Genomic DNA, 27,928 nt, shown 5'->3' on the forward strand with positions numbered 1-27,928 from the left:
TTGTGTGAACAAAATGTGAGCATTTTGGGGGCACAGGATGAGTGACATGCCAAGTTCCTAGTTTTAAATGTGTAACAGTCCTTACGATTTTTTAAAATATAAAACATGAAAAACTCGAATGCAGAGAATGATATATTGTAAAAATGTGTATTATACATGAACAGGAAATAAAAGAAAAAATGCATACAGTGAAAGTAAACGAGAATAAAAGTGGTCCATACGACTTGTATGCTAAATTTCAAGTCATGCAATAGCTTTGAATGAGAAACCGACTAAAAGTTGGCATGAAATGGAAATCTATTCTGTAAATGCATAGTGTTGATTTTATTTTGAACAATTTATCCATGCATGTTTCATTTATTTGACCTTGTTTATCCCTTTCTTGCAATCGACTGCAAGCTTGCATTAAGATCTGCCTTCATCCGATCAGCAACCAATGAATTGAACCTTGTCCTACATTTCATACACTTGTCATACACTTTACAATAATGAGTCAACTGTCAGTCCAAATCCAATTTTGTGCATATCCTATTGGAATATAATCATATTTATTGTGAACAGTAGGGGTGTAACGATATTCAAACCGAACTGAAAAACATCTCCGGTTACCTAACATAACCTTGGCTCTCTGAGAAGAGGGAACGAGACACTGCGTCAACGAAAGGTGGCGCTAGGGGTTATCCCCTCATTCCTCGGATACTGAAGCCTTATGAAGTCTCGCGGGCAAGAATCCGGCCGCCAATGGCGTTCAAGTGTGCGAAATAGAGACGGGCTCCCCCGCACTATAGGGCAGCGCTGAACGCCATGGCCTAAGAATCTTGGACTGAAGCAGAGTGCAGCCGACAAAGACTCTGAGTTATGTAACACACCAGCGTACACAGTGTCTCGTTCTCTCTTCTCAGGGAACCGAGGTTGCGTTAGGTAACCGGAGACATTCCCTTTTGAGTCGGTCTCTCAACACTGTAAAATCCCGCCCTGTTGATAGCGAAGGTCCAGATCGGCTGCAAGCCGTAGACCTAGCTTAAGAACTTCATGCAACGGAGACCTCGTAAGCTCAGCGGCATAGCAACTATAAGAGCAAGTTGCACAAGCATAGACTACTGCAAACACATGGCAGAGTAAAGGACAGCATGGCAAAAATTTCTTGAACATCATCACTGTAAGAGACACAGAGTCAGATTGTTTTGAAGTAATTTATTCTCTTACAAGAGAAGGTCAGACAGTCATACAGACATTCAGAGCCTGCCTGCCTGCCGAGTGTAAGACGAGGAGGAGCTGTGCGACACCTTTTACATTCTTTAGGTCTCCTTCAGCTGTTGCTTTTCCTAGTAGTTTTCCACTAACTTTGGCACACTTTTGCACGTGCTCCTATTCATCACTATGTCTCACACTGGGACCAACAAATTTAGAAGCATCTTGGACCTCTGAGGTCAGAAGGTCCCTCTTCAGCTATCCCCATCCTGTCTCACTCTGCACAGATACAAGTGTACAGACATACATATATCCTGTTCACATACCACAATATAGACAATAGAAACATGTGACACATTAATTTGCAATATATGTTGAAGATCAATGAAAATCAAAATTTTCCATTACACCTGCATCCTGGAAAAACCATACACTCACTGCCAGCATTCATGTCGGCACTCGTCTCCGGACTGCATAAATAGCAGCCATTCCGCACCACAGACACATGGATAGGCGACGGCACTATTGCCTAGTAACGTTCATCCTGGGATATGCAACATCCACGGTGTGAGCACCGCACCGTACAGTGTGTGCTGGTGACCAAATAATGCATGCGGCAGTAAGCAGACATTATTGCATAATGTTGCAACCGGAGGCAAGCCGTGGTAGCCCACCTGGCATGGGTTTTTCCGCAAAGGTTACTACCTGTGTTGGAGAAACCACAAACAATTCCTTTTCTGTGCTTTTTATACCATGGATGTGTACAGCAATGCGCATAGATATAACCCACGAGGGTGACCATTGGTGCAGAAATAGCTTGAAAAAGCGGTATAGCCAGTGTATCATCACATAAGGGCTATGACCGGCATCAGTGCCAGAGTGTTACGGTGACCAGTGTAAGTGACACTACCCCCTTTCATGAAAACCAACGGCCAGCCGGTGTTTAACATTGAAAGGCAAATAATAGCGCAGCACCAGCGTAAGTAGCAGTAGCGTAAGCAGCCCATTTCCTCACACAAGCATCAACAGCACAGCCAGTGCTTATCGTAGAAAGCGATGGACAGCGGCCCCGCTGGCATGCATAATGGCTAGTGTAAGCAGTACTTCACACCCAGATGAGAAGACGACGGCAAAGCCGGTGTTAACAGAAGGCAACGGTAGCGAGTGGCCGGAGCATTTTATATAAGACTAGTGCCCATTTTATATAAGACCCCTAGTGCCACCTTTTGGTGACGCACTCGAACTCGAGAGGGAACCGCGATACACCACCTCTCATGGGGTACCGAACACACCCCGCCCCCAGCTGCCCCGTGTCTCACACGAGTATCTCTTCCTAATAAACAAGAATGAACATCTGAAGGTATGTTGAAAGATACAGTAAAACTAACTGAAATATATTATATCTCGTGTAATCGCTCAATCAGGGTTTCAACGGAGGAAAGACATCAGTAAAACAGCTTGTAAACAATATCCCACGTAGCATTACATTTACCTCAGGCAAGTCATTCAGTGTCCACAGCCTGTTAGAAATTAACTCCTACCGGAAACAGATGTGTAAAAATCATATTTCAGGTGGGGTTTTTTTTGCTGTTCACTAGGGGTGTAACGGTACACAAAACTGACGGTTCGGTTCGTACCTTGGTTATGACGTCACGGTTCGGTACAGTTCGGCTCAGTAGGGGGGTGGGGTCTAGAAAAAAAGGTTATGCTATTGCGAAGTGCATGCTGAGTGGAAAAATATACTAATATATACTGCTAGTCGGGCTGGTGTACACCTCTCTGAATTTTTAAACCGGCGGAGACGGCAGCAGGGAATGAAGCCACTAGGCAGCGTTTGTGCAAGAAGATAGCTCATGAAACTGATTTCGGACAGACTTCTGAGGCAGCGTAAGAGTTTTATGATCTTAGCAATATAGAGAGAGCTTTGGTGAAAACTAAGCAATAATTAATTACTACAATAGAAATGACATCAAAAGTGAAAAATGTTGGTTAAAAACGTACATTTACACACAAACCTACCACCAACTGCAACTTTCAGATGCCATCTTTATTTTGTAGCTCAACTGTCACAGAATAGAAAGTACAGGATTGTGGGATATCAAATGTTGTGAGAAAAAAAGTCTGAATTGCAGGTTATGACTTTATAACTCACAATTGCAACTTTATATCACATAATTTTGAGGGAAAAAAAGTAAAATAATAATAAAAAAAAATTTATTCTGTGGCGGAAACAAGCTTCCATACAGGAGACAAAGTGAACCTAACTAGGTCTACCAACGTAACATAGCCATAGAAACCAAAGCAGATATTCCGGAAAACGAAAGAGCTCCACAGGACACAAATAGGCAGTGCTGGGTAAATTACAAATTGTAGTCAATTACTGAACACAAATTACATGATGGAAATTGCAGTTTAGGTAATATAATCTGATTGCCTTTAGATTTTTTGACCTAACTCGTTTATCACATTGATTTGAAAAATACAAAGAAAAATAAAATGTATTCCATTCTTTATCAACAACATGAAGTGCATTTGCATTAAATATTACAGGGTTTTCCAAACTAGGGTTTGGAACTGCAGGGGGTTTGTAAGCAGATGAAAAGCTAATAATTAAATCTTTAAAATAATAAATGTAGATATTTTAAATTTGATGAAAGAACAGTATCATGCCCTACAAATTTTACTAGAAAGCAAATTGAACCATGATAGATATTGATTTACCATGATAAGGAATTGTGTGGTAAAGAAATTAAGAACAGCTAAAGCAGACTTCTTCCTGACCATAATAAATATTTGTCCAGTCAAAGCAATGGAGCCTGTTTTTAGTATAAGGCCTGTTACTGATTTAGACATTATCGATTAGATCTTTTAAACCATCTAGAGCAAAATATAAATATGTTATGGATGTAGTTATGCTTTAAGAGTCTATTTAGACATTAATTAAACCTATTACTGGAATTATTAACCTTTCGATTTCTCAGGGTAAAGTTCCACATTTTTGGAAGTCGGCTATTGTTCCAGTATTTAAAAGTGGATATCCCCTTTCTATCGTTAATTATAGGCCAATCAGTATCCTACCCACGGTTTCTAAGGTTATGGGGAAATTAGTTGCAGAGCAAATTAGCTGTCACTTGAATAATAGTTCATTTACATTACATCCAATGCAGTTTGGCTTTAGGGCAAAGTATTCAATGGAGACAGCAAATTGTTTTTTATAGACAATATTAAAACTCTTTTAGGTAAAGGTGGTATAGTTGGAGCCAAGTTTCTTGATCTGAAAGCCTCTGACACTGTTAATCTTAGAACTCTCATGTCCAAGTTATCTAGTTCTAATTTCTCCTTACATACACTCAATTGGATAGAATCATACCTGTCAGATCGGTCTCAGCGTGTTCGAGTACAAAATCATCAATCAACTGATCTATGTACATCTACTTGTGTTCCTCAGGGATCTATTCTGGGTCCATTGATTTTTGCTTTATATATATAAATGATCTTTATTTTTATGTCCTGGCATTAATATACAAATGTATGCGGATGATACTGTAATGTATTTACATTGCAATAGTTTGACTCAGTTTCTAATGATCTTGGTTCTGTCTAATTCTATGGTTAATGTATAGGCATGGTTAAAGGTAAACTGCTTGCAACAAAATGTGTCTAAAACAGTATGTATGCTTTTTTCAAACAGTTTCAGTAAAGAGCCAGATGTTTTTGTCTTAGGGGTGAGGCTGCAGGTTTCTCAATATAAATACCTTGGAATATTGATTGATTCTAAACTTACATTTAAAGCTCAGGTAAAAAAGGTTAAGTTTAATCTTTATAATTTTTGGTTTACTAGAGGTTATATGTTATAGAGGCAGCTAAGATGTTTATGCATTCTATGGTTATGTCTCCCATTATCTATTGTTTAACAACCTGGTTTCAGGCGAGTTCAGTGACTCTAAAACCATTAGAGTCTATAAAAACATACACTTAAAGTTCTTGATAAGAAACCAATACACTTTTATATAAAAAAAAAATATATAATCTGCTGAGTTGGGAAAATGAGATTAAATATGCAAATGTATGCCTGATGTATAAGATTATTTATGGTTTAACTTCTCCCCCTCTTAGTCAGTTAGAATTTTAGTCAGTTAGTTAGTATTAGTATAGTAATTTATAATAATAACCTCTACATTTTGTGTGTAATTACAGCCAGCTGACTAGTGGCTGGTCTGTGCGTGCAATTCCACAAAACTGAAAGGCTATCTGAACATAAGAAATAGGCTTTTTTTAGAAAGGAAAATTTTAAAGATAAAAAATAAATATCAGGGAGAAGAAATGTTTTTATGTAATCATGTAATCAATACAGTAAAAAGTAACTGTAGTCTGATAATAAGTATTTTAGATAAATAATATAATCTAATTACAAGTAATTTTTTGGAATCTGATTATGTAATCCAGATTCCAAATTATCATTTACTACCCAGCACTGCAAATAGGATCGGAGCACATACACAATCAAACATATAGATCAAATTACAATCCGATACACAAATAAGTGGATTTGGACTGACAGTGTGAACCTAGCCTTAGATGGAACACTCCATTTTAGGTAAAGCTAGGGCTGTGTCACTGATGTAGGAGTCTTTGTCATGAGCACTGGGCGTTTCAGAATTCTAAGCCTTGGGTCCAATCCACTGCCATTAAAAGTGACGCCTTCCATCTTTTATGGGAGGCGTTGAGTAGTGGCTAAAGCTCAGTCAGAAACAGGACAATGAACCTTGTACCCTTAAACGCGGCTCCTATAACCTCGGGATGCCTCAGAGTGATTTTCTTTGTAACAGTTCTGTAAATCACTGGATAAAAGCACTTCAGAGCACTGTGATTTCTGGGTTCAAAACTTCAGCACCATTACATGCCCCTGATGGGTTATTAGACTGTACATTTCTTGAAAAACAGGACTGCCGAATGTAATCCTGCCCTGGATGTACAGGAACAAATTCTGGTTTCACTGTTTGGATGGATGGACCCTGAATCCCAATCATAGTGACCTGCTGGAAGATCTCCATGGTGGTGTAATCACTCATGAAAACAACAGCAGGTTGGGATGCTGGGATGAAGTCTGACCGTGTCATGTTGGAGATGGTCTCTCCAGGGTCTTTGCTTTCTAAACTTGTGATGTCATTGTCAACAGAAGTGCTCAAAGTGGAGTCTGTCTTACCGAAGTCCATAGGGAAGGTCTCTGTGGAAACAGACTCTCTGGTGGGGATTTGTGTTGGGGTGTCTGGAGGTGTGATCTCATCCAGGATGGATGGGCTGTCCTGATCTTCACTGAGAAGAAGGATGGTGGGCTTCACACCAGCGTGAGAAATGGGAGGACTGCTGAGAGGAGTCGCCTCCCTTTTGCTCTCAACAACACACACTGTACTGGAATCACATCCCTCACTCTCCTCTAAGCGCTGCCTGTTCAGTGGCTCCAGGATACCCTACAGAGAAAAAAGAAAGAAAGTGACCAAATGATTCAAAGTCCATATAACTTACGCTGTTCAAACATCTCATCATGAATTAAAACTTAAACATTTTAGTAGTCCTAGAGGATCCATGGTGTCCGTGGCTTTTTCGACACGGTACCATGGTAATACAGTGTTGTTTGGGACACCATCAAATTATTGAATACTATGAAGTTATTAATACCATAGGAACAAGGTAATCATTCAGTATGATTAATGTTATCTACTTATTTAAAAAAAAACGCAATTCACCCACTACAAAATGTATACTTTTATTCAGAAACGATACATTAATTTGTTTTAAAAGTGACAGTAAAAACTTTACACAGTTACAAAAAATTGTTTTTAAATAAATGCTATTCTTTTAAACTTTCTATTGATCAAAGAATAAAAAATAAATAAAAAAGTTTCACAGGTTCCACAAAACTATTAAGCAGCACAACTCTTTTCAACATTATTAATAATAAATGTTTATTGAGCATCAAATCAGTATTTTAATCATTTCTGAAGGATCTGATACTGAAGACTGGAGTAAAAAGTGCTGAAAATTCAGCTTTGCCATCACATAACTATAAATTACATTTTCAAATAGAAAATTAATCTTTCAAAATATAGCTGGTTTCACTTTATTTTTGATCAAATAAATGCAGCCTTGGTGAGCATAAGAATTTAATAATATAATAAATACTTTTTTGAGTTTTTGAAAAGGAATGGCAAAACCGTTTTTGAAAGTACACATTGAATACTTGTGACTGAACACATCCAATGATTAAAGGAAATATGTTATTACTGTTTTGTTTGTGGTTACACCACATGACATTTTTAGTGTCATTACATTTTCATTTTATAAACGTTTTTCAAAAACATGAATACAAATTTCCAGTACCTTGGCATACCATGTAAACCATAGTATTACCATCTGAGGTCATCACTGCCTTAGTAGTTTTTCGTATACTCTTTTTTATATATATACTTTTTTATATTCTTATCACAAAGTATTGTTTTATCATTATATTGTCTCATATTGTATTATATTATTATATTGTCATTATATTGCATCATGTATATTGTTATTATACTTCTTACCAGTTCATAGGCAATTTCAATTTTCTGAACAGCATTGCTATTCTCAGGATTTGGTATACTTGGCCACATCAGTTTCTTGGCTCTGTAAAAATCCACATTGAGCTTTACATTAGTTATTGGTTACATAGTGTCAGTCTTTCGGAAAATGAAATGTGTGTGTCTTTACCTGTGCAGAAGCCGACAGCTGAGGTGAACCGCTAGTAAAATAATTATTATTCCCACAATCACCGCAGCTATAATGCTGCTCAAAGCAGTGAATTCTGTCGGAATAAGCCATGTTGTCAATGCATTTGTGACTTTTTTTAATTTGTGTAATTAGAAAACAAACCTCCTGACAGACAGACACATTCTCAGACACATTTACTGTGTATCATGAACAGCTGTAAGGCAGATCAACTTTGCAAATAGCAGCTCAATGACAGCATCTCATGAAAAATATGAGTTTACCTGGCGGGTGTGTGACAAAGTGTTTGAAATCACTGCGCTCTCCTTCTCCAGCCGCTGTAAATGCAGACAGCTGCACACGGTACGCACTGTTGCTTTCAAGATTCAGCCGCTCAAAACTGTTTATGCTGGGATCCACTTTAAAGGCTTTAAATGTCAGATGTAATAGAAAACAGGCAAAATCAGACAGCAGTTAAAAAAAATATCACATGTATAACCGTATTATAGTGGATTTCACTGATTCTTGAGAACTGGGATAAAAAAAGGTTTCATTAATTTGATTTTAATTTCATTCATTCCATTTATTTATTTATTTGCCCATAAAGCCCTGATATACTTCAAGGGAAATCGAAGAGGAAATTTTGGTCCTGCACGGGCCTGGCCCGCCATCCCTCCCCCAAGACCACCTCCGCTCCACCACCCTCCTGAACTTTTGTCTTGTTTTGTTGTTGGCGTCGGGAGCCACCCTTAGAGGGGGGGATCTGTCATGTCTTGTTTTGGTTTTGGTTCATGTTCTTGTTTTGGTTTTGTTTCATGTTCTTGTTTCATGTCTGTCATGTTTCTTGTTACCACTGTTGGTAATTGTCATGTACATGTTTCTGTTTTGATTTCCATGCCATGCCACGCCATGTCTTTGTTTTATGTTTGATCTTGTTTTGAGAATTAAAGCTGCACTTGGGTTCTTTCTTCAAACTGGCCTTCAGTGGATATCATTACATTAATAAACCACGCTTTGATACAATTCCAATTGTCATTACATTTCATCAAAACATTTTTCAAATGATAATCAGTGAGCTGTTTATTAATATAATGCTACATTTTATAAGACCATTATCAAGCCTGAGTTGACAAAAATATTTAATTCTACTGTCTACTGAAAAATTAAATCTGTTAACTATTATAATTTTCTAGAAAAAATTCCAGATCTTTCAAGAAATATGGGGTTGATGTGGCTGTTTTACAGCAATTAAAATTAAATGTATGAAACTTAAGACCTAAGATCAGAAACAAGTGGTAAAGGAATGCTCAGAATTTTTGAAATATCTGACAATGTTGACAATCAAACACAAATTCAAGCCAAGTGACAAATAATAATAATAATACTAATAATAAACTTTCCACTTATAATTTGAAATCTACCAGTAATGTGTCTAATATTTCATTTTAAATATTAACTTTATAATAAAACATTTTAAATAACTAATTAAACGCGTACATGCCAACTGTCACAGCACAGGTTTCCTGGTATACAGTTGAGAAAATGTATTCTCTTAACTAAATGAAGGTGAAAGAAACCAGCCTAACATGTTTTGTCCCAGTTCTCAAGAATCTCTGATAAGCATTTAATGATGGTGAATTATATAAAGCTTCTCCTCACATGTTTCATTATTGTCCTCTTTGTAGTAGACGACGTAGTAGCCTAATAAGAATCCACGCAAGTCTTCCTCAGACACAGGACTCCACGTGATCACTGCGGAATACTGGGTAATATTCAAAATGCTAACATTCCCAGGAGCACTAATCGGACCTGAAAGCCCCAAAGTGATTCAGTTCAGTCATATAGAAAGATGCATCTGTTGTCTATAGCAGACCAGTTAAAAATGTAGATATTCTGACAGCATATGGTGTGAATCTTTAGCATTTTACCAAAAATTTTAGCTTGCACACATTTCAGCCAGAGAATTCAATTGGACACTTTTTTAGACTACAAATGAATAATTTTCAAATAAACAATATTATTGCATTTTAGATGTTAGCTTCTTAACTAGCATTAACCAGCACAACGTCCTTTGTCGATCAGCTTAATAGCGAGGTTTTGCTAGTGAAAAGCACATATACTGGTCAATCAACTACACTACCAGCACAAACCAGTATATTTATCAGGCTGGAAATGTATTAACAATTCTATATATTAGCAGTTTTATGAATATTTGGACTCACTTCCTTCTCTGAAATAAGCTTGGGCTGTGCCATATGTCATCTCACTGTTGTTCACATTCTTCAGGTCGCAGGTGTCCAGGTATGGTCTGGTGTGCAGAGAGAAATAATATCTCGTATAGGGCTGAAAAACTAAATTCAAAGAAAGACAACACAAAAAAGTGTAGAACACTGTTGCAATTCTTAATGCTGTAAATAAATAAAGTTGTTAATCACCCTATAATCGAGGTAAAATAAATATGGAAGTATCTACTATGCTGATAGCAAAGCATTAAATAATATACAGTGCAGTAGTGGCCAAAAGTGATGTCTGGCCTAGGAAAATTGACATTTTCACCCTTTATTTAAATATTATAAAAAAAATTGTTAAAGATTTTGTAATTGTTTAACGTAGTTGTGCTTGGAGTCAATTGTTTTATTTGTGAAAACAATGTAATGTCTCCATTCCCTCCTTCAGGGAAAAAGGGTTACATATGTAAGCAAGACGCTATGAACACATACAAAAAACTAGAGAGAAGCAAATAAATATTTATAGCTAATTATGTTGTAGTCACTGTATGATTTTTCCTGTGAGCTTTTTGTTTTTCCTATGCATTTATTTATTTATTTATTTTTGCAAAATATTTTTGTCAGATAAATATTTTAACCAAGTTTAGTGTTTTGTGTTTCCTTCACATTTAAAATATAAAAAAAATATGGAATATCCCCTCCGGACATCCTCAAATATCCCCTCCGGACATCACTTCTGACCACTACTGTATATGTTGTAACACTCATTTGTCTCCAGATCAATGAATTTATTCCAAAAATAATAAAAAGTATGAATTAATATTGAATCTCTTCTATAAGGAATATGTTTTTAAATCAAAATAATTTGTAATGTTATTTGTGGGGCTCATAACACTTAGTTTAACCTGATCATTCTTTTATTATAATATATTATTGTTGTTGTTTTAAATAGTAACAAATCAATTTTGTTCTAAGATATTAATATTTGATGTATTTTTTACATCCACCAGCTGGAGTGCCTTTGATCTCTTTCAGAGGTCACTTCTCCCAACTCCTGTGCTTTTCCATTATGAACTTCATTTCTCAGTATCCATTGCCTATTCTCATGATTGTGATGATGTTCAGCTGTGTGTGATTACCCCTGTTAAAACTTGTTAAAACCCCTATAAGCCCTGTGTTTTCACTCTAACTTTGCAAAGTCTTGTTTTGTGTTGCAGTGCAATTCTGAGTGCTTGTATCCTGGTTTCCCATATCTTGGTTTCAATGTCTTGCTGTCCTGAAAATCCTTGTTTGCCTGTGTTTTGGACTCCATTGAAGGGATGGAGAAATTAAGTGATTTAAATCTTAGAAGCTTTTCTCTGATTATTTTGGGAAAAAAACATCCAGAGTGTCATCTTGTGGCAGGTCAAATTTTTAGCAGCCATAAACCCAAGAGCACAGCTCCGTTGTTTTATCCATTAAGCACAAATAAAAGCCAGTTTTCTGATAACATAATTCACATATTAAAGTGTGGCAATAAATTAAATCTAACAATAATTATAATAATACAAATTATAATTAAACCAACAGAGTTGTTTAATGCAAGTAAATGGTGCTCTATTTTTTTTATACTGTTTATATGGCAGAATATATGACCATGTATTATATAGGCTATATATAAATGGACTTGAACACTTTTAGAGTAGCAGTCTGGGTTCAAACATTCTGACACGCAAAGGAAAGTATTGATGTGACTGGAAAGAAAGTGAGGCTTCGTTATTAATTTATCACGTGCTTCTCTGAAAACAATACATGCTCCCGCACGGAACTTCATGAGAAATTGAGCTGCGTACTCAATACATGCATTGAAGCTTCAGGTTCATATCGTACGTGTGGATTATTTGCTATGTGTTTTGACCATTTGCCTGTTATATGGATTATGATTCTGGATTGCCCCAATAAAGCTGAATTTGGATCTTCAACCTGTGTACAGTATCTGAGCAGTACGTAACATGTATTTTTGTCTGAATATTTCTATTAGAACTTTTATTGAACTGGTCTAAGCTTAAAAATGGTAAGACACTATTAAATATTTATGAATGGAGACGCACTTTTCTGAATTCCATTTTTAAACCCGTTTACTACTGACCATGTTATGAAGTTACATCTTTATGAATTTGATTCGGACTGCTTTTCGAGTCTGAAGAGTAAACCCATTCAGTATTTTTTTTGGGGGGGGGGGGGTTGTTTAATTTTGCACCAGATATTAAGTTAAACCATGGCACTGAAAGAATTTTGGACTATGTTGTTGGATTAAGCTTATTTTGTTCACATGTGTTTTTTTGTTTTGTTGGTACCACTACATTTGACTACCTGGGGTCCTCGAGGTACATTTATATTTCATGTATTTAACATGCGATTACTTTTTCTAATATTCGTTCTAATATTTGTATCTTTGTATGTATTTGATGGATGTAAATCAAAAGTGAGTTTGGTATTATCTGTGTTTTGGTTCTTTGAGTGTAGTTTCTTTACCTGTGTTTAGTCCCTGTGGCCTTGGTTGCTATAGTTTCTTATGAGTTGACTGATCGGTCCCACCTGGGCCTTGTTTTACCCCTCACTATCTTGTGTATTTATATTCCCCTATTTGGTTCAGTTCTTTATCCGTTCTTGTTGTTTGTGTTCTTCATCCCTGTCTGTATTCCTGAGTGCCTTTAGTCTTTTGTTTGGATTATTAAAGTACCATTTGTGCTTAGATCCTCCCCTTAACCAGCCATGACAGGTATAACCATAGAAATAGGAATAACCAACAAAGAGTCACAAAGAGAAATCCTATAGATAATCATGTCTGTGTGTCAAAGTCAGCAAGTCTCTTACAAATGTAAAAATGTTACCGTAAAATAGGTTTAGGTCAGATTTACAAGTTTAGGTCAGATTGTCAATGGATCTCATATAAGTAATTAAAAACACTTTTTACCTTGAGAAATAAGTTTGAAAACTTCTGAAATGTATTCCAATGTATTAAAATATCTATTACTTTTTACAAGATACTTATACCACTTTTATTTATACCATGTTTTTAGAGTTATTAAATCAATAATTACAACATAAAAACTAAGATTACACTCATAAGAACTTTTTCTTTTTCATCATTTTGGACATCTTTAGCGTCCATTAATCCATTATACGAATATACTGTTATACATTTATTTCATCCTACTTATTATATGAGAATAAAAGGGAACAGTACTTCTCTTAGTTTTCTCGGTAATGTCTCTGTGCGTCTGCTTCACGTAGAATGATTGGAAAGCTGGAATCTGTCCTTTGGCCCACCACTCCACACAGTAACACACGCTAGAGACCGAGCTGCTCCAGGACAGACTGAAACTGTTGTTACTGGTTATGTTTACACTGAACAGCCCTAACAAATCTATAAAAAAAATTAAATAAAATAAAAACTCATTAAATGTTCAAATATACAGTGTTTACAGCTAATATACAGCTAACCAGAGTACTTTGCATGTAGCATGTAGCATGTAACAAAATACAAAAGCAATGTACCTTTCAACTTATCCATTTGCTCAATGGCTATACTGGAAACAGGAGACGATCCAACACTGTTCAAAGCCCTGACGCTGATGTTGTATGCAGAGTAAGACAGGATTAGGGTGAGAGATGGATCTTTAGTGCTGAAACTGTTACACTGAGTGATGTTTTCCCCGGATACTTTCCCCACGGTCACATTGTAGTCAGTCACACCCTCACTGTTTGCATACTGAAAGAAAGGATGTTCACGATTGACAAAAAAATCCTAATGTATACAGGGTTCCAATGGGAACTTCTATAATTTTTTGGAACTAATCTTAATGGATCTTGGTAATACTTTAGTATTTTGCTCCATCATTAATGAGTAACTACACAGGAACAAATGTGTAGTGCATTATCAATATTCTAACAACTAATGATTACAGTTTTTTTCTTCAATTACTAGGACACATTTCTCAATACTTGGGTCACTTTTTCAAAACTCTTCCCACAGTGAGCACAACAGCAGTATATCTGAGTTAAACTGTGGATCATTTATCACTGCTTTGGCACAAAATGCATTCAACTACGACATCATTCAAATTACGTGAATTTATTTGTCACTCAGACACAAACACCACCAAAACTCTTCACACAGTTCTCTTTAGCATCACTATTATTATCTCACATCGACTTTTTTTCTTCTTCTTCTTCTTCTTCTACTTCTTCTGTACAAATTTTGCCACCTAACTCACCCCACGACATTTGTCATGAATGAAGTGTCAAATTGTGTGGCTTATTGACTACAACGGACAACACTGCTCTGACTTTTATAAACAATTGGGTGTACAATGTTCATCCAGCGGGCGAAAAATCCCAGACTTAACATTGGACAGAAGTTTGTGACATCATATTTCCACATCAGAATGTCATAGATACTTGTGGATGGGCTCATTTGACTCTGCCCAGCAAGCAGCCAATAAGTAGTGACATAATAATGACATAGAAATGCCCTAACAACCAGTTACAGCACCCTAGCAACCACATCATAGATTTCCATTGAAATAAGGTGAGAGGGTTACCTGTGGATTAGAACATCGTAGAGACTTCTGGGTGGTCTCTTTTGACTAAGACTAGCAAGTAGTCTTTAAATACCACCCTGGAAACCTTTTAGCCACACCCTAGCAACCATTTAGAGCACCATACCAACTGTATGGCAGCATGAATGAGCCATATATCACCACCAGAACATCATAGAGACACGGGGTTGTCATAGAGACATCATAGAGACAATGGCTGCCGCGTGCGCGTGTCCGTAAAGTCCGTGAGACCGCAGTGTGTCCCATTTGTCATTTTTAGATCTCAGAAGGGTGCTCGCGAGCGCCCCCATGTGGTCGATTTGCGCCCTTGATGCGCACTTTTGCCGAGCCCGCGCTGATGCGGGCTCCGCAGCAGACTTCTTCCCGACAGTCAAAGCGGCATTACGTCACGAAAGTGCGGACTCAGAGGAAGACCGCGAGTGCTTAGGGTTCCATTTGGGACAGGGCCTAACTGTCTAGCCACACTCTACCATATGGCAACATGGTTGTAAACAAGTATCACCATGGTAATTGTGTAGCCACACCCTAGCAACTGTATAGCAACATGAACAAGCCATAGCATAGCATTAGAACATTGCACAGACTTGGGAGTTAGATTTCTAGCAGTCACAGAAAAAAAGACCCTAGTAACTGACTAGTGCTGAGTTTTGCAAGGACCACTTCTTCAGCACAGCACACTTACTTCAAGAGGTCTTCTAAATATTTTACAATTCTTTATATATATAAAATTAAACAGACTTACTTTAGAAGAAAAACTTCTTGATTCTGTAATCGAATTACAGTTTTTTTCACAAATGAAGAATATAAATAAAAAGGAAGTAAACACTGTATCCAACAGTGGACTCGTAATCTGGTAAGTTTGTACTCACTGAATCATATTTTTTCAAATAAAGACAAGATAACATACATACAGCACACAGTAAAAACGACATGAATATAGTGGGCAACGGAATACAGCGCAGCATAGTTTGAAATCAAGGTCTTAAAGTTTATCGAACGAGCTGTGAAGCTGAATCTGATCTCCTGTACGCATTCAAACAACCACTAATAACAAAGTGTTTTTGTTGGGTAGAAAACCTTGGGGTCCTAGCGATTGAAAAAAAACCCAGAAAAATAATAATAAAAATAAATAAATCGCACTGTTTTATACAGTAAATAACTACTAGCTAACCAGTAACTATATTTTTATCCCCCCCAAGTACTACTAAGAAATACACTTCTTATAATGAATGTGAAACTAATCAATAACATACAGGACAGATTAACATTTTAACCAGTACTTCAATTAATAATTAATCACTTACATGATGAATATGTAATAGCAGATTTATGATTTTGGTAAGTTAAGTCTTTCCCCACCAGTTTTTTTTTTTTTTTTTTTTTTCAAAGAGCTGATCTTTTTTTTTTCAAAGACTACACCGTGCATAAGCAATGTTTTTATAGCTTGTTTCTGCTTCTTTTTTGCCTGTTTTTTAATAAAAATATTCTCTACTCTTTCAGAAGATGTGCAATGGCGCCCCCTACTGTATAGTTTTCATGACTTTACTTGCATGGACAATTTTCCATCATTCCTCTGAACTTTCCTTAGTCCCTTGTCTAGCGCTAACGTTGCGTTTTAGTGTGTAGTGATTTGTTTTCCCTGGTGTCCATTTAAAGTCAGTTTGATCGTCTTCTTGCGTTCTCCCTTGGATTACTAAAGGTAACTCGTAACAAAACACTAGACCAAGATTAGATTAGGTCATAAATTATGGATTTACCTGCCGTGCACCTCCTTTTGCTGGAGCAAGGAGAATGATCCCTCGAGGACCAGACAAGAGACTTTTTAGATCTGGCGTGCCTAACACACTATCTGGTTCCGGGGGGGGGGATTTTGCCGGTTTGTGGAATGGGTGCTGGCAAAAAATTACTTTCTGTTAACCACCTGCAGATGAGGACAACACCAGCCCATCTCCAAACCCAGAGCCTAACTTCAGCCATTCCCACCACGGACCAAGAGCCTAAGCCCACTGCAGACAGGGAGGTCAAGCCCCGCCACAAGAACAGAGCCAGAGACAACTGAGGCCATCTTTGTCTTTAGTGGAGTACAAGGACATGGAGTGGAGCCCCTCCCATACTCCTGCTGCTGAGGGTGTGCCAGGTTTCTACATTATTAATTGAGGGATTGGAAAATATGATTCCCCAAAGTCTCTTGTTGCCACAGGTCGTGCCCGACTCCTGCATCTCCGCTGGTCCTGCCCAGCTCCAAATCTCCTGCATCTCTGATGGTCCCACCCAGCCTCCCTTTCCCACCTCCTCTACCAAAGACAGCCAGACCTTCAGCCCCACCTTCGCTGACTCCCTTCAGTCCCTCAGCTCCCCCTCTGTTTACTCCACTCTGCTCTGTGGGTCTGCCTTGGGTCTTCCGGTCTCCAGCGCCGCCTTGGCAAGGGGATACCCTGGCTCTGCCACCAGCTGCCGAGCCTGTCACTCGACATCCTGTCGACCAGTCGGCTCCACATTGGCTCCTTCCTTCCTCGGCTCCACCTGGGACCGTCATCCTCAGAGCTCCACTGGGATATCTTATCCCTCTGGCTTTGCCTTGGTTCGTTGTTGCTCTGTCTACGCCAGGGAATTTCAGCCTTCAGCTGCGCTTTGTCCCTTCACGCCTTCGGCATCGTCGGGCTCCGCCTTCCCTCCAGTTCCGCTTTGGTCCTCAGTACCCCTGGCCCCACCTCAGTCCTAAACCGCAGCTCTGCACCACAACTCCGTCTTGGCCTCCAGGACCTACGGTGTCATAGGGGTTTCACAACTACTGATTTTTGCTAGTCGACTAGTTTTGCATAACAGTCGACGACTAGTCGACTAGTTGTTAAACTAGATGTACCGCATCGCGGTACAAAATATGACCGCCGCTCAGGCCTGCACTGGCTTTCCACAAAAATAAATGACGTGGAGTAATTTGGCTGTATTGCGTGTTTATGTATATACCTAAAAAAAGTAATAGTATGTGCATGTCTGTCTGTGTGTGTGTGTGTGTGTGTGTGTGTGTGTGTGTGTGTATGTGTGTGTATTTGTGTATGTGTGTGTCTGTGTGTGTGTGTGTGTGTGTGTGTGTGTGTGTGTGTGTGTGTGTGTGTCTGTGCGTGTATGTATGTGTGCGTACATGTGTGCGCGTGTGTGTTTGTGTGTGTGTGTGTGTCTGTGCATGTGGATTTGTATGTGTGTGTATGGGTGTGTGTCTGTGCGTGTGGATGTCAGTGTGTGTGCATGCTTGCGTTTGTTTGTATTCCTGCATGTGTGTGTGTGACAGTATCATCCTAAACCAGCAACCCTTCGCTCAACAGCACCATCTACAGGCCGATGAGTGTACAGTCACTAAATGTGCACATAAATGAATTTATTTTATACCCCCCCATGGATGAAATTCTACAAAACTTAGCAGAGGATACCCCCAGAGGTTGTCAAGTTAATCATACACATGAAATATGGTGCAGTTCTGAACATCTCCACTGAAGATAGGAGCGATTAAAGCAGAAAAATATTGCATTTTCATTTTTTATGGGAGGGGCGCAAATCACAAATGAGTGATTATGGGCTAGGTTGATGTGCCATAAAAATTTCTTCATCCTCGGTGCCACGGTTCAGGTAGTTATTTAGGAAAAACTGCATTTTTTTGGGTTTGGGGGGGCCCAGCGCGGGGACCAAACGAAATTTTTCCATAGAAGTCTAGTGGGGCTACATGCCCACCAAATTTCATGTTCCCCGGTGTTTCGGTGTCCCTGGTATCGTTGACGAAAAATTTACGGGGGCCCCAGCGCAGGGGGGGGAAGTGGCCCCCGGGGACCAAACGAAATTTTTCCGTAAAAGTCTAGTAGACCAACATACCATAAAAATTTCCTCATCCTCGGTGCCACGGTTCAGGTAGTTATTTAGGAAAAACTGCATTTTTTGGGGTTTGGGGGGGCCCAGCGCGGGGGGGGAGTGGCCCCCGGGGACCAAACGAAATATTTCCGTAGAAGTGTAGTGGGGCTACATGCCCACCAAATTTCATGTTCCCCGGTGCTTCGGTGTCCCTGGTATCGTTGACGAAAAATTGACGGGGGCCCCAGCGCGGGGAGGGGGGAGTGGCCCCCGGGGACCAAACGAAATTTTTCCGTAAAAGTCTAGTAGACGAACATACCATAAAAATGTCTTCATCCTCGGTGCCACGGTTCAGGTAGTTATTTAGGAAAAACTGCATTTTTTGGGGTTTGGGGGGGCCCAGCGCGGGGGGGGAGTGGCCCCCGGGGACCAAACGAAATTTTTCCGTAGAAGTCTAGTGGGGCTACATGCCCACCAAATTTCATGTTCCCCGGTGCTTCGGTGTCCCTGGTATCGTTGACGAAAAATTTACGGGGGCCCCAGCGCGGGGGGGGAAGTGGCCCCGGGGACCAAACGAAATTTTTCCGTAAAAGTCTAGTAGACCAACATACCATAAAAATGTCTTCATCCTCGGTGCCACGGTTCAGGTAGTTATTTAGGAAAAACGGCATTTTTTTGGGTTTGGGGGGGCCCAGCGCGGGGGGGGAGTGGCCCCCGGGTACCAAACGAAATTTTTCCTTAGAAGTCTAGTGGGGCTACATGCCCACCAAATTTCATGTTCCCTGGTGTTTCGGTGTCCCTGGTATGGTTGACGAAAAATTTACGGGGGCCCCAGCGCGGGGGGGGGAAAGTGGCCCCCGGGGACCAAATGAAATTTTTCCGTAAAAGTCTAGTAGACCAACATACCACAAAAATTTCTTCATCCTCGGTGCCACGGTTCAGGTAGTTATTTAGGAAAAACTGAATTTTTTTGGGTTTGGGGGGGCCCAGCGCGGGGGGGGAGTGGCCCCCGAGGACCAAACGAAATTTTTCCTTAGAAGTCTAGTGGGGCTACATGCCCACCAAATTTCATGTTCCCCGGTGTTTCGGTGTCCCTGGTATCGTTGACGAAAAATTTACGGGGGCCCCAGCGCGGGGGGGGAAGTGGCCCCCGCGGAACAAACGGAATTTTTCCGTAAAAGTCTAGTAGACCAACATACCATAAAAATTTCTTCATCCTCGGTGCCACGGTTCAGGTAGTTATTTAGGAAAAACTGCATTTTTTGGGGTTTGGGGGGGCCCAGCGCGGGGGGGGAGTGGCCCCCGGGGACCAAACGAAATTTTTCCTTAGAAGTCTAGTGGGGCTACATGCCCACCAAATTTCATGTTCCCCGGTGTTTCGGTGTCCCTGGTATCGTTGACGAAAAATTTAAGGGGGCCCCAGCGCGGGGGGGGAAGTGGCCCCCGGGGACCAAACGAAATTTTTCCGTAAAAGTCTAGTAGACCAACATACGATAAAAATGTCTTCATCCTCGGTGCCACGGTTCAGGTAGTTATTTAGGAAAAACTGCATTTTTTTGGGTTTGGGGGGGCCCAGCGCGGGGGGGGAGTGGCCCCCGGGGACCAAACAAAATTTTTCCTTAGAAGTCTAGTGGGGCTACATGCCCACCAAATTTCATGTTCCCCGGTGTTTCGGTGTCCCTGGTATCGTTGACGAAAAATTTAAGGGGGCCCCAGCGCGGGGGGGAAGTGGCCCCCGGGGACCAAACGAAATTTTTCCGTAAAAGTCTAGTAGACCAACATACGATAAAAATTTCTTCATCCTCGGTGCCACGGTTCAGGTAGTTATTTAGGAAAAACTGCATTTTTTTGGGTTTGGGGGGGCCCAGCGCGGGGGGGGGAGTGGCCCCCGGGGACCAAACAAAATTTTTCCTTAGAAGTCTAGTGGGGCTACATGCCCACCAAATTTCATGTTCCCCGGTGTTTCGGTGTACCTGGTATCGTTGACGAAAAATTTAAGGGGGCCCCAGCGCGGGGGGGGGGAAGTGGCCCCCAGGGACCAAACGAAATTTTTCCGTAAAAGTCTAGTAGACCAACATACCATAAAAATTTTTTCATCCTCGGTGCCACGGTTCAGGTAGTTATTTAGGAAAAACTGCATTTTTGGGGGTTTGGGGGGGCCCAGCGCGGGGGGGGAGTGGCCCCCGGGGACCAAACGAAATTTTTCCTTAGAAGTCTAGTGGGGCTACATGCCCACCAAATTTCATGTTCCCCGGTGCTTCGGTGTCCCTGGTATCGTTGACGAAAAATTCAGTAAGGTGACAAAAAAAAAAAAAAAAAAAAACTTTGACAATCCCTATATGACCGTCATAATTATTTATTCATTAAATTGACGCATTAACGCATTGAGCATTGTTAAGGAAGACAGAGGAAGGAGTTCTGGTGAATTATTGGAAATGTATGTTTGAAATTCAGAAATAACATAATAAATAAATTCATCAGTTATTCTTGTGTTAATACAAAAACAGCAGCATTCATTTAAAACATTCTTGTAATTAAAACATTCTTGTTATGAACTGCCACACCACGCGCATCAGCGAACGTTGCAGATAAACATTGCCACATAGCCTCAGACAATAACATTGTCAACATCACGACATATTTTTTGCATATAGTTTTAACTGTGCATTTTTCATTGCATCTTTAAGCAAATATAATTTAAGCATATAGGCCGATACAAGTTTGATGTAGGTTATACTGAACCACTATATTTTTGTATCACCTGCGACACACTGGCTGCGTGGCGTGAGCGTCTCAGCTTAACAGGTTGGAGTTTGCACACTGCCTGCGTGAGACACGCGATTCAGGCGCGGCTCGAACCGCTAGAGTGCAGAACAGCGGAGTTTGTATGGACCGAAGTGCATGCCTGAGCTTGTGTTTTCGGTTAAGCTGCGTTGCTTTGACATTGTGGAAAATAGAATAATAGAAACAAAATGTATTAGTCTTTTTACCCGTTATTATCAATCTAAATTAATCTCGTTTTTAATTTAAATTAATCTCGTTTTTAATTTAACTTAATTTCGTTTTTCTTTATTTAAATTTCGTTTTTTCTTTATTTAAATTTCATTTTTCTTTTTTAAATTTCGTTTTTTCTTTATTTAAATTTCGTTTTTTCTTTATTTAAATTTCATTTGTTTTATTTAGCCTAAATTTAGTTTTTTCTTTATTTAAATTTAGTTTTTTCTTTTTTTAAATCTACCCTTTAGCCTACTGTGTCGGTAATTTGTTAGTCAGAAAAATATTAGACAACCTTAAAAGTATTGCTTAAGTTAACAGACCTGTGTGTGTGCGTTTTATATCACCAGTGCAGTGTCCGTTCTCGTAGCCCTGCCCGTGTGAGGTGCGCCATTTCCCACTCGCGCTGTTCTGTAGTTTACTAAATGTTTATTAATTCTGAATGTGTCCCGTTTTGCGTGTCCATCTATATTGCACCAAATGCGACACTGCACTCCATGACCTTGACTGTTTTGGACGCATAGGTACCTCAGCGCCTGACGCCATTTTGTTTTCCGACTAGTCGATTAGGGCCGACAGCGCCGACTAGTGGTTGTGACAGTCAACTAGTCGGCTAGTCGACTAGTTGATGAAACCCCTACGGTGTCATCCGGTCTCGTTGGCTATTTGGCTCCGCCTAGGTCTCCATCTCAGTCTGTCGCACCCCTTGTTCCGCCTGCCAAGTCTCCACCAGGGCTCCTCCCTCCCTCTCTGTGGTCCTTCGTTCTGGCTATGCTCTTGGTCGATATCTGGATCCTTCCTCCATCAGCTCCGCCGTGGCTCCTCCTTCAATCGTCTCCTTCATGGTGGCTTCCTCTGTCAGCTCCTCCTTGGTCACATCACTCTCCAGCTCTATGTCCTCCTCCAGAGCCCCCACCCTCTCTCCTCTTTTGGACTTTGTTATTTAGTTACGGCACAAGGATGCGTCTACCGGGAGGGTGGTGTAATGTTACGAGTATGTTAGTTTTAGTGCTGTCAACGTTAACGTGTTAACGTATGCGATACATTTTTGTCTAGTCTAACGTGTTAAAATATTTAACACAATTAAAGCAGCATCCATATTTTCTGTCATCTTTTGGCTAACGTTACATTATATGACCACGCTCTTATTCACGCAAACGCTTGAACGCGCTGTCTGTGAATGTCCTGTCTATGTGACACACAACGCACAAAGACGCGTGCCAGTATCGTGCGCACCAGAATCGAGTTCTCTTTCACGCTTGAACGAACAGTAACACATTTATGCCAAAATGTCTGTTTTGTCAAGTATCTTTTTTTTTTAAATCGATTGACAGCACTAGTGCTATCTATTTAAAACTAGTGCTCTCAGTCGATAAAAAAAAAAGAAGAAGATTAATAAAACAAATTCTGTGATTAATCGCAATTAAAAACACATGTTTTTACAGGTTTCTTTGTGTTTTGGTTTGGTTTGGTTTGGTTTGGTTTGCTTTGGTTCTGTTCTGTTCCTGTTTGCCTGTGTTTGCCTGTGTTTGCCTTGTTTGTTTCTATGGTTACTGATTATGTTAAGCACCTGTCTCTAGTTCTCTTGATTAGCTCCCTTGTCTAGTGTTAACATTATGTTATAGTCTGCAGTGCTTTGTTTTCCCTGTTGTTCATTAAAAAAAAAGTCAGTTTGATTATCTTCTTGCATTCTCCCTTGGATTACTACAGCTAACTCGTAACAGTTATAGTCTTGTGTAGTTATTCATTTATGACAGAAACATTTATTCTAAAGTGTTACCAGTATCCTAAAGCGTTAAATAAGAAAAATCTCATTTTTCTATTTTTTTCTTATTCCCATTAGGATACAAATATGTTCCAAATAAAATAGTTCTGTCTGACCAAAATCCTGTCTGACCAACACCTAAAATATACATTGACACCACAGATGGTGTTGAGAAATTACATAACTTAGTACCTCCCACATCACGACCACTTTTCTCTGTCCTGCTGATATAAAACTGTTTTGTATATGGTCTTGAGACTCCCATTGGATTGATGGTGCATCTGTGAGTTCTGAAGAAGTAAAATTTTGAAAATACAGTGGTCAATTAAATATTAAATATAAAGTGTGTAATTTCCCTGCCACCAGCAGCACAAAATAGAATTGTTTGTTTAAACGGAGCAGATGGGAATAACATTGTCTCAACTAATGCTGTGAGTTTAGTGTAGCTCTAAGATTTGTGTTTGAATTGAAGAAGTGTTTGTAACTTGTAACTGTCTGTTTCATGACAGAAATTACACACTTCACTATTTAAAGAAAAGTATACAGTTTCAAGAAAATACAAAATACAAATCAGTAAATACACACATTTGTATTTAGCCACTTTGAAAACCCCTGTCTTCAACTCACCCCGCGGGACCACAAAGACCTCACTGAGCGGACACTGCGCACACTCTTCATTGTGATCACAATGTATTTGCAACTCGTAAGGCAGAGAAGACGTCACATTCCACATATCACATTCTCTGCTGTTTTTAGACTGTTGCTGCAGAGTACAAGTGTACAAAATGATGAGAAACAAAACCAGTCATAAGTCACACGGGTATATTTGTGGCAATAGCCAACAATACATTGTATGGGTCAAAATTATCGGCTTTTATGCCAAAAACCATTAGGATATTAAGTAAAGATCATGTTCCATGAAGATAGTTTGTACATTTCCTACTGTAAATATATAAAACATAAATATTTGTGAGTGAATGCAGCACAAATCGCACACATAAATGGACAACTTTAAAGGCGCTATATTGTCCTATACTAACAAACCATACATCAATCGGAAGCTTATTTATTCAGCTTACAGTTGATGTATACATCTCAATTTCATAAAATGTACCCATGTGACTGGTTTTGTCGTCCAGGGTCACATATAAGATCCTCATATTGTGTAGTTTGTGCTTACGCTTACTTTTGGGGTTTAAACCCACACACAGGTTTGTAAACGAGGCCCCACATCTTTAACCACAAAGCCACACCACACCCTAGTGTACAGTGCTTTCTCAAATCTACACTGATCCACACTCTATTACTGTAAACTCCAGTGCTGTGAACAAACACACCCAGGATATTCTAATTGCGATGGCAAAACATTTCCCAATTTTGCACTCATCTGACATAAGCACGGGTAAATTATTTAATGTGTGCTAGCGAAAAATACATTTGTAATTGATTTGATTTTATAGATATACAAGTATTCATAATGAACATTTATTTCAAGTAATTTACACAAATGAATGTCACAATGTGTGTTATTTGGTTAGGAAATAATATGCCCTCAAAAAGTTAATAAATGTGTCTGAAAATCAATTCCACGGGGTGAATATTGTCACAGGGCTTTAGACTATTAAGTTAACAATAGATATACTCTGAAACTGCAGGGTGCAATTATCAACCTGATCTCACGGGAACTATTTTGCAATTTCGTATGAATTGGTACAATGTGAATCGTACAAAAACAATTATTAGAAAAAAAGTAAGCATGAAGGCCTACCGCTAATCCCACCCCTAATCACACCCGTCGTTGGGGCGTAAGCAGAATTAGCCACCAATTCACCAAAATGTAAAGTAGTTAAATTGCCATAAGATTGTGTAAGTTGTTACTGACCTCTTTCCACGTTGCAGTGTTGAACTCTCTATACTTTACAGAGAACTGTTTAATATAATTTCTTTCATCTCCCCAGTTCACTTTAACAGACAAATGACCAGAGCTTCTTTTAAAAATTAGATTCTGTTTAGCGGGAGGACCGCACCGTGCTGAAATGAAAGAAAACATTTTAATGCAGAATCACATACTAACCTGGGGAAATTTCTGTCTGGTAACAGAATTGTCAAGCAACTTTTACTAATTTTACAATTTCTAGTAATTTCCAAGTAACTGCAGGCAATAAATCAGTATATTAGATTAAGGTCAGAGGTTAGAAACATTTAAAATCATAATACATTGAAACTGATTCATATTAATATTGTTGATTAACATACTTATGTGCGATGGATTTCCACTGAAATTTTTGTAGGTGCACCTGCTTTGATCTTCACTGGTTGCAATTACGTGAGCTGTTATATTCCCATCTATTACTTTAAAGGCACTGAAAGTCATTTCAGTTGCATTCTTCTTATTTATGGGTTCACAAATGCATTTTCTCCTACGCAGGAAACAAACAGTGTGGATTGTTTAATATAATTCTCAGTTATCACGTGGATAATTGTACATTAACTTTTACATTTGATATTAGGAAGTATTAACAATCAAACAACAGCAAGAAAGTATGAAGCTCAGCCTCAGACTGCAGCCCAAACAGAATAAAGTTGAAATCATCATATTTCTCACTTCTTATGTTTACTTACTGTTGTGCGTAGAGTGTGGATGGAGTTGATAAGTCTCCTCCATTTTTCCATTCACAGATGAACTTACGATTATTTTTATTAATCGTAAGTTTTATGAAGCATGTAAAATCATAGACTCCTAATAAATGAGAAATATTCACTGATAATATAAACAAAATGAATGTTACTTTCTACAGATACTGAAACAGAAACTTGAAACTCTTCCAAATGAAATGACGAAGCGGTTGACTTTTGGAAAATATTGTTCATCCAACTTTTAGTTTCTATTCATTTTCAAGATTTGCAAAGATTTTGCACACACACAAACAAATAATTAAAAAAATTTAAACAAAACAAACACTGTAACTCAGCAGAGGATAATTACATTGACAACAAATGTTGGTTTTGTAGTTACTGTTTCCCACTCATCTCAGGAAAGTGCAACTTCATTGATTAAAGGAAAATATTTGTTTAAACTTTTTTTTTCTAATACCTTTGGTAACAGGGCTGAATGTTGAGCTAAATGTTAAGTTAGTAAAGATAGATACACTTTTTGTGTAAATTTTTAAATTATGTCAAAATTATGACATCATTTTAATTGTTTGTTGTTGCATACTTTAGGCCTATTAAATGCCCGAATATTTTGTTCATTATTTTATTTTATCTAAAATAAACACCTCTCCAAGCTGATATGCAATGGAAAAGGGAAGAAGAATGGAAATTGGAAAAAGTGAAGCGTGTAAATAGACACTCTAAAGAAGAAAACAGTAATCCTTAAATGGTATAAGGGGAAATTATTAAACTATGCTTCATCCAAAGAATAGCTAAATATGTTTTATTGAAACATAAAGATGTTTGCCTTGCCATGTCTCCAACAATTTAGTGGGGATATAAAACCAAAAGATGTGTCATTGTAGGCTACACTTATTCCTAATACAAATAAAGTAACATTTATGTTACACTAAGAACAAGTATTGTAGTTTACTCCAATCTAATAAATAAAAAGACATAGCTTACATAATTTGTGCTGGTCATTTCTTACCTTCTGTGTTGTTACATTTATCTTTTAATAAGTTCAAGTTGGTGCAGTCACATGAACCTTTAAAGTTTAAATGAAAAGCTATGTTAAGCGATTGCCACAATGTTTACAGCATGATTTGAAAATGTTTCAAAAAGCATATTGTGCTTAAATGGAAACACAAAATGTGTACAAATATCTTATGAATAAAGTTCACATATTGTTCATTGCTGGCCTGTAATCCAATCTATATATAGTCCCAACGTCAAAAAGTTTCTCTGTTCCATTTTTAAAAACAGAAGGTTGTTTTTTTTTGTTTGTTTTTTACTGGGTTCAATGTGGTCTCAGACTCAGACCCAACACACACACACACACACACACACATAACTGACCTGTTGACGCTTCGGTTGTACAGAGAGATAAGAAACCTGAAATATTAATAAACATACTGAAATAACATCACTTCAGCAATGATAGCAATGAAATGCTATAATGTGACATATTTCCGTGTAAATACTTGCTTGAAAACACAGCTAAAGCACATACCCAGAGTGAAGTAAAATGCAGCCGACCACTTGCGCATTGTCGGATCCTCTTGACTGTCTTGCTCATGGTACTCACACGCAGCTTACCAGCTCACGGAAGAGTGAGGGGGATTCCCTTCACTCATGAAACTACAGCGCAACAGGTCCTCTTGAAATCTCATAGGCTATCTCTGAAGTTAGAACAAAGTGAGCTGCCTACCTAGGCAGCATATCTGGGCAACGTTTAGACGCGCGCAGCATTTTGGCCATGAGCCTATGGGCGGCAAACAATGCTGGCACATATAGCAGGAACTCAGCTGATTCACCGGCAGTAGCCTATCATATGCACGCAAAAACTTTTTTTGCGGTAAATGGCATTTCACGAGTTCACACTTATACAATTTGACGGGGTAAAGTTT

At 38.9% G+C, this 27,928-nt stretch overlaps 2 protein-coding genes across 6 annotated transcripts in view; both read right to left on the minus strand.

Moving 5' to 3' along the window:
- LOC309499941 (annexin A1-like) overlaps window positions 1-17,359 on the minus strand; it is a 95,555-nt gene extending 78,196 nt beyond the window's left edge. The window contains exon 1 of the mRNA XM_082171497.1: window positions 17,354-17,359. The gene's annotated coding sequence lies outside the window, so the exon portion shown is untranslated. The remainder of the gene's footprint in view (window positions 1-17,353) is intronic.
- LOC309499895 (interleukin-31 receptor subunit alpha) lies at window positions 134-27,808 on the minus strand. Of its 5 annotated transcripts, none has more exons than XM_082171413.1 (16): window positions 27,532-27,808; window positions 27,378-27,413; window positions 27,010-27,066; window positions 25,989-26,127; window positions 25,623-25,786; window positions 25,249-25,397; window positions 23,994-24,129; window positions 23,559-23,656; window positions 13,704-13,917; window positions 13,393-13,572; window positions 10,158-10,286; window positions 9,595-9,744; window positions 8,220-8,363; window positions 7,939-8,032; window positions 7,773-7,854; window positions 134-6,662 (listed from the first exon to the last, which is right to left on the minus strand). In XM_082171413.1, exons 1-16 carry the CDS (start codon window positions 27,566-27,568, stop codon window positions 6,048-6,050), a joined length of 2,424 nt encoding a protein of 807 aa, XP_082027539.1. In that variant the 5' UTR covers window positions 27,569-27,808; the 3' UTR covers window positions 134-6,047. The 5 variants fall into 5 exon arrangements, with proteins under 5 accessions (XP_082027539.1, XP_082027540.1, XP_082027541.1 ...); XM_082171414.1 differs by having other exon boundaries at window positions 25,989-26,106; window positions 27,532-27,806; XM_082171415.1 differs by having other exon boundaries at window positions 25,989-26,179; window positions 26,445-27,066; window positions 27,532-27,587.
- Between the last annotated feature and the right edge of the window lie 120 nt (window positions 27,809-27,928).

The sequence above is a fragment of the Leuciscus leuciscus genome, assembly GCF_965113295.1.
Source record: "Leuciscus leuciscus genome assembly, chromosome: 5".
Classification (NCBI taxonomy): Eukaryota; Metazoa; Chordata; class Actinopteri; order Cypriniformes; family Leuciscidae; genus Leuciscus; species Leuciscus leuciscus.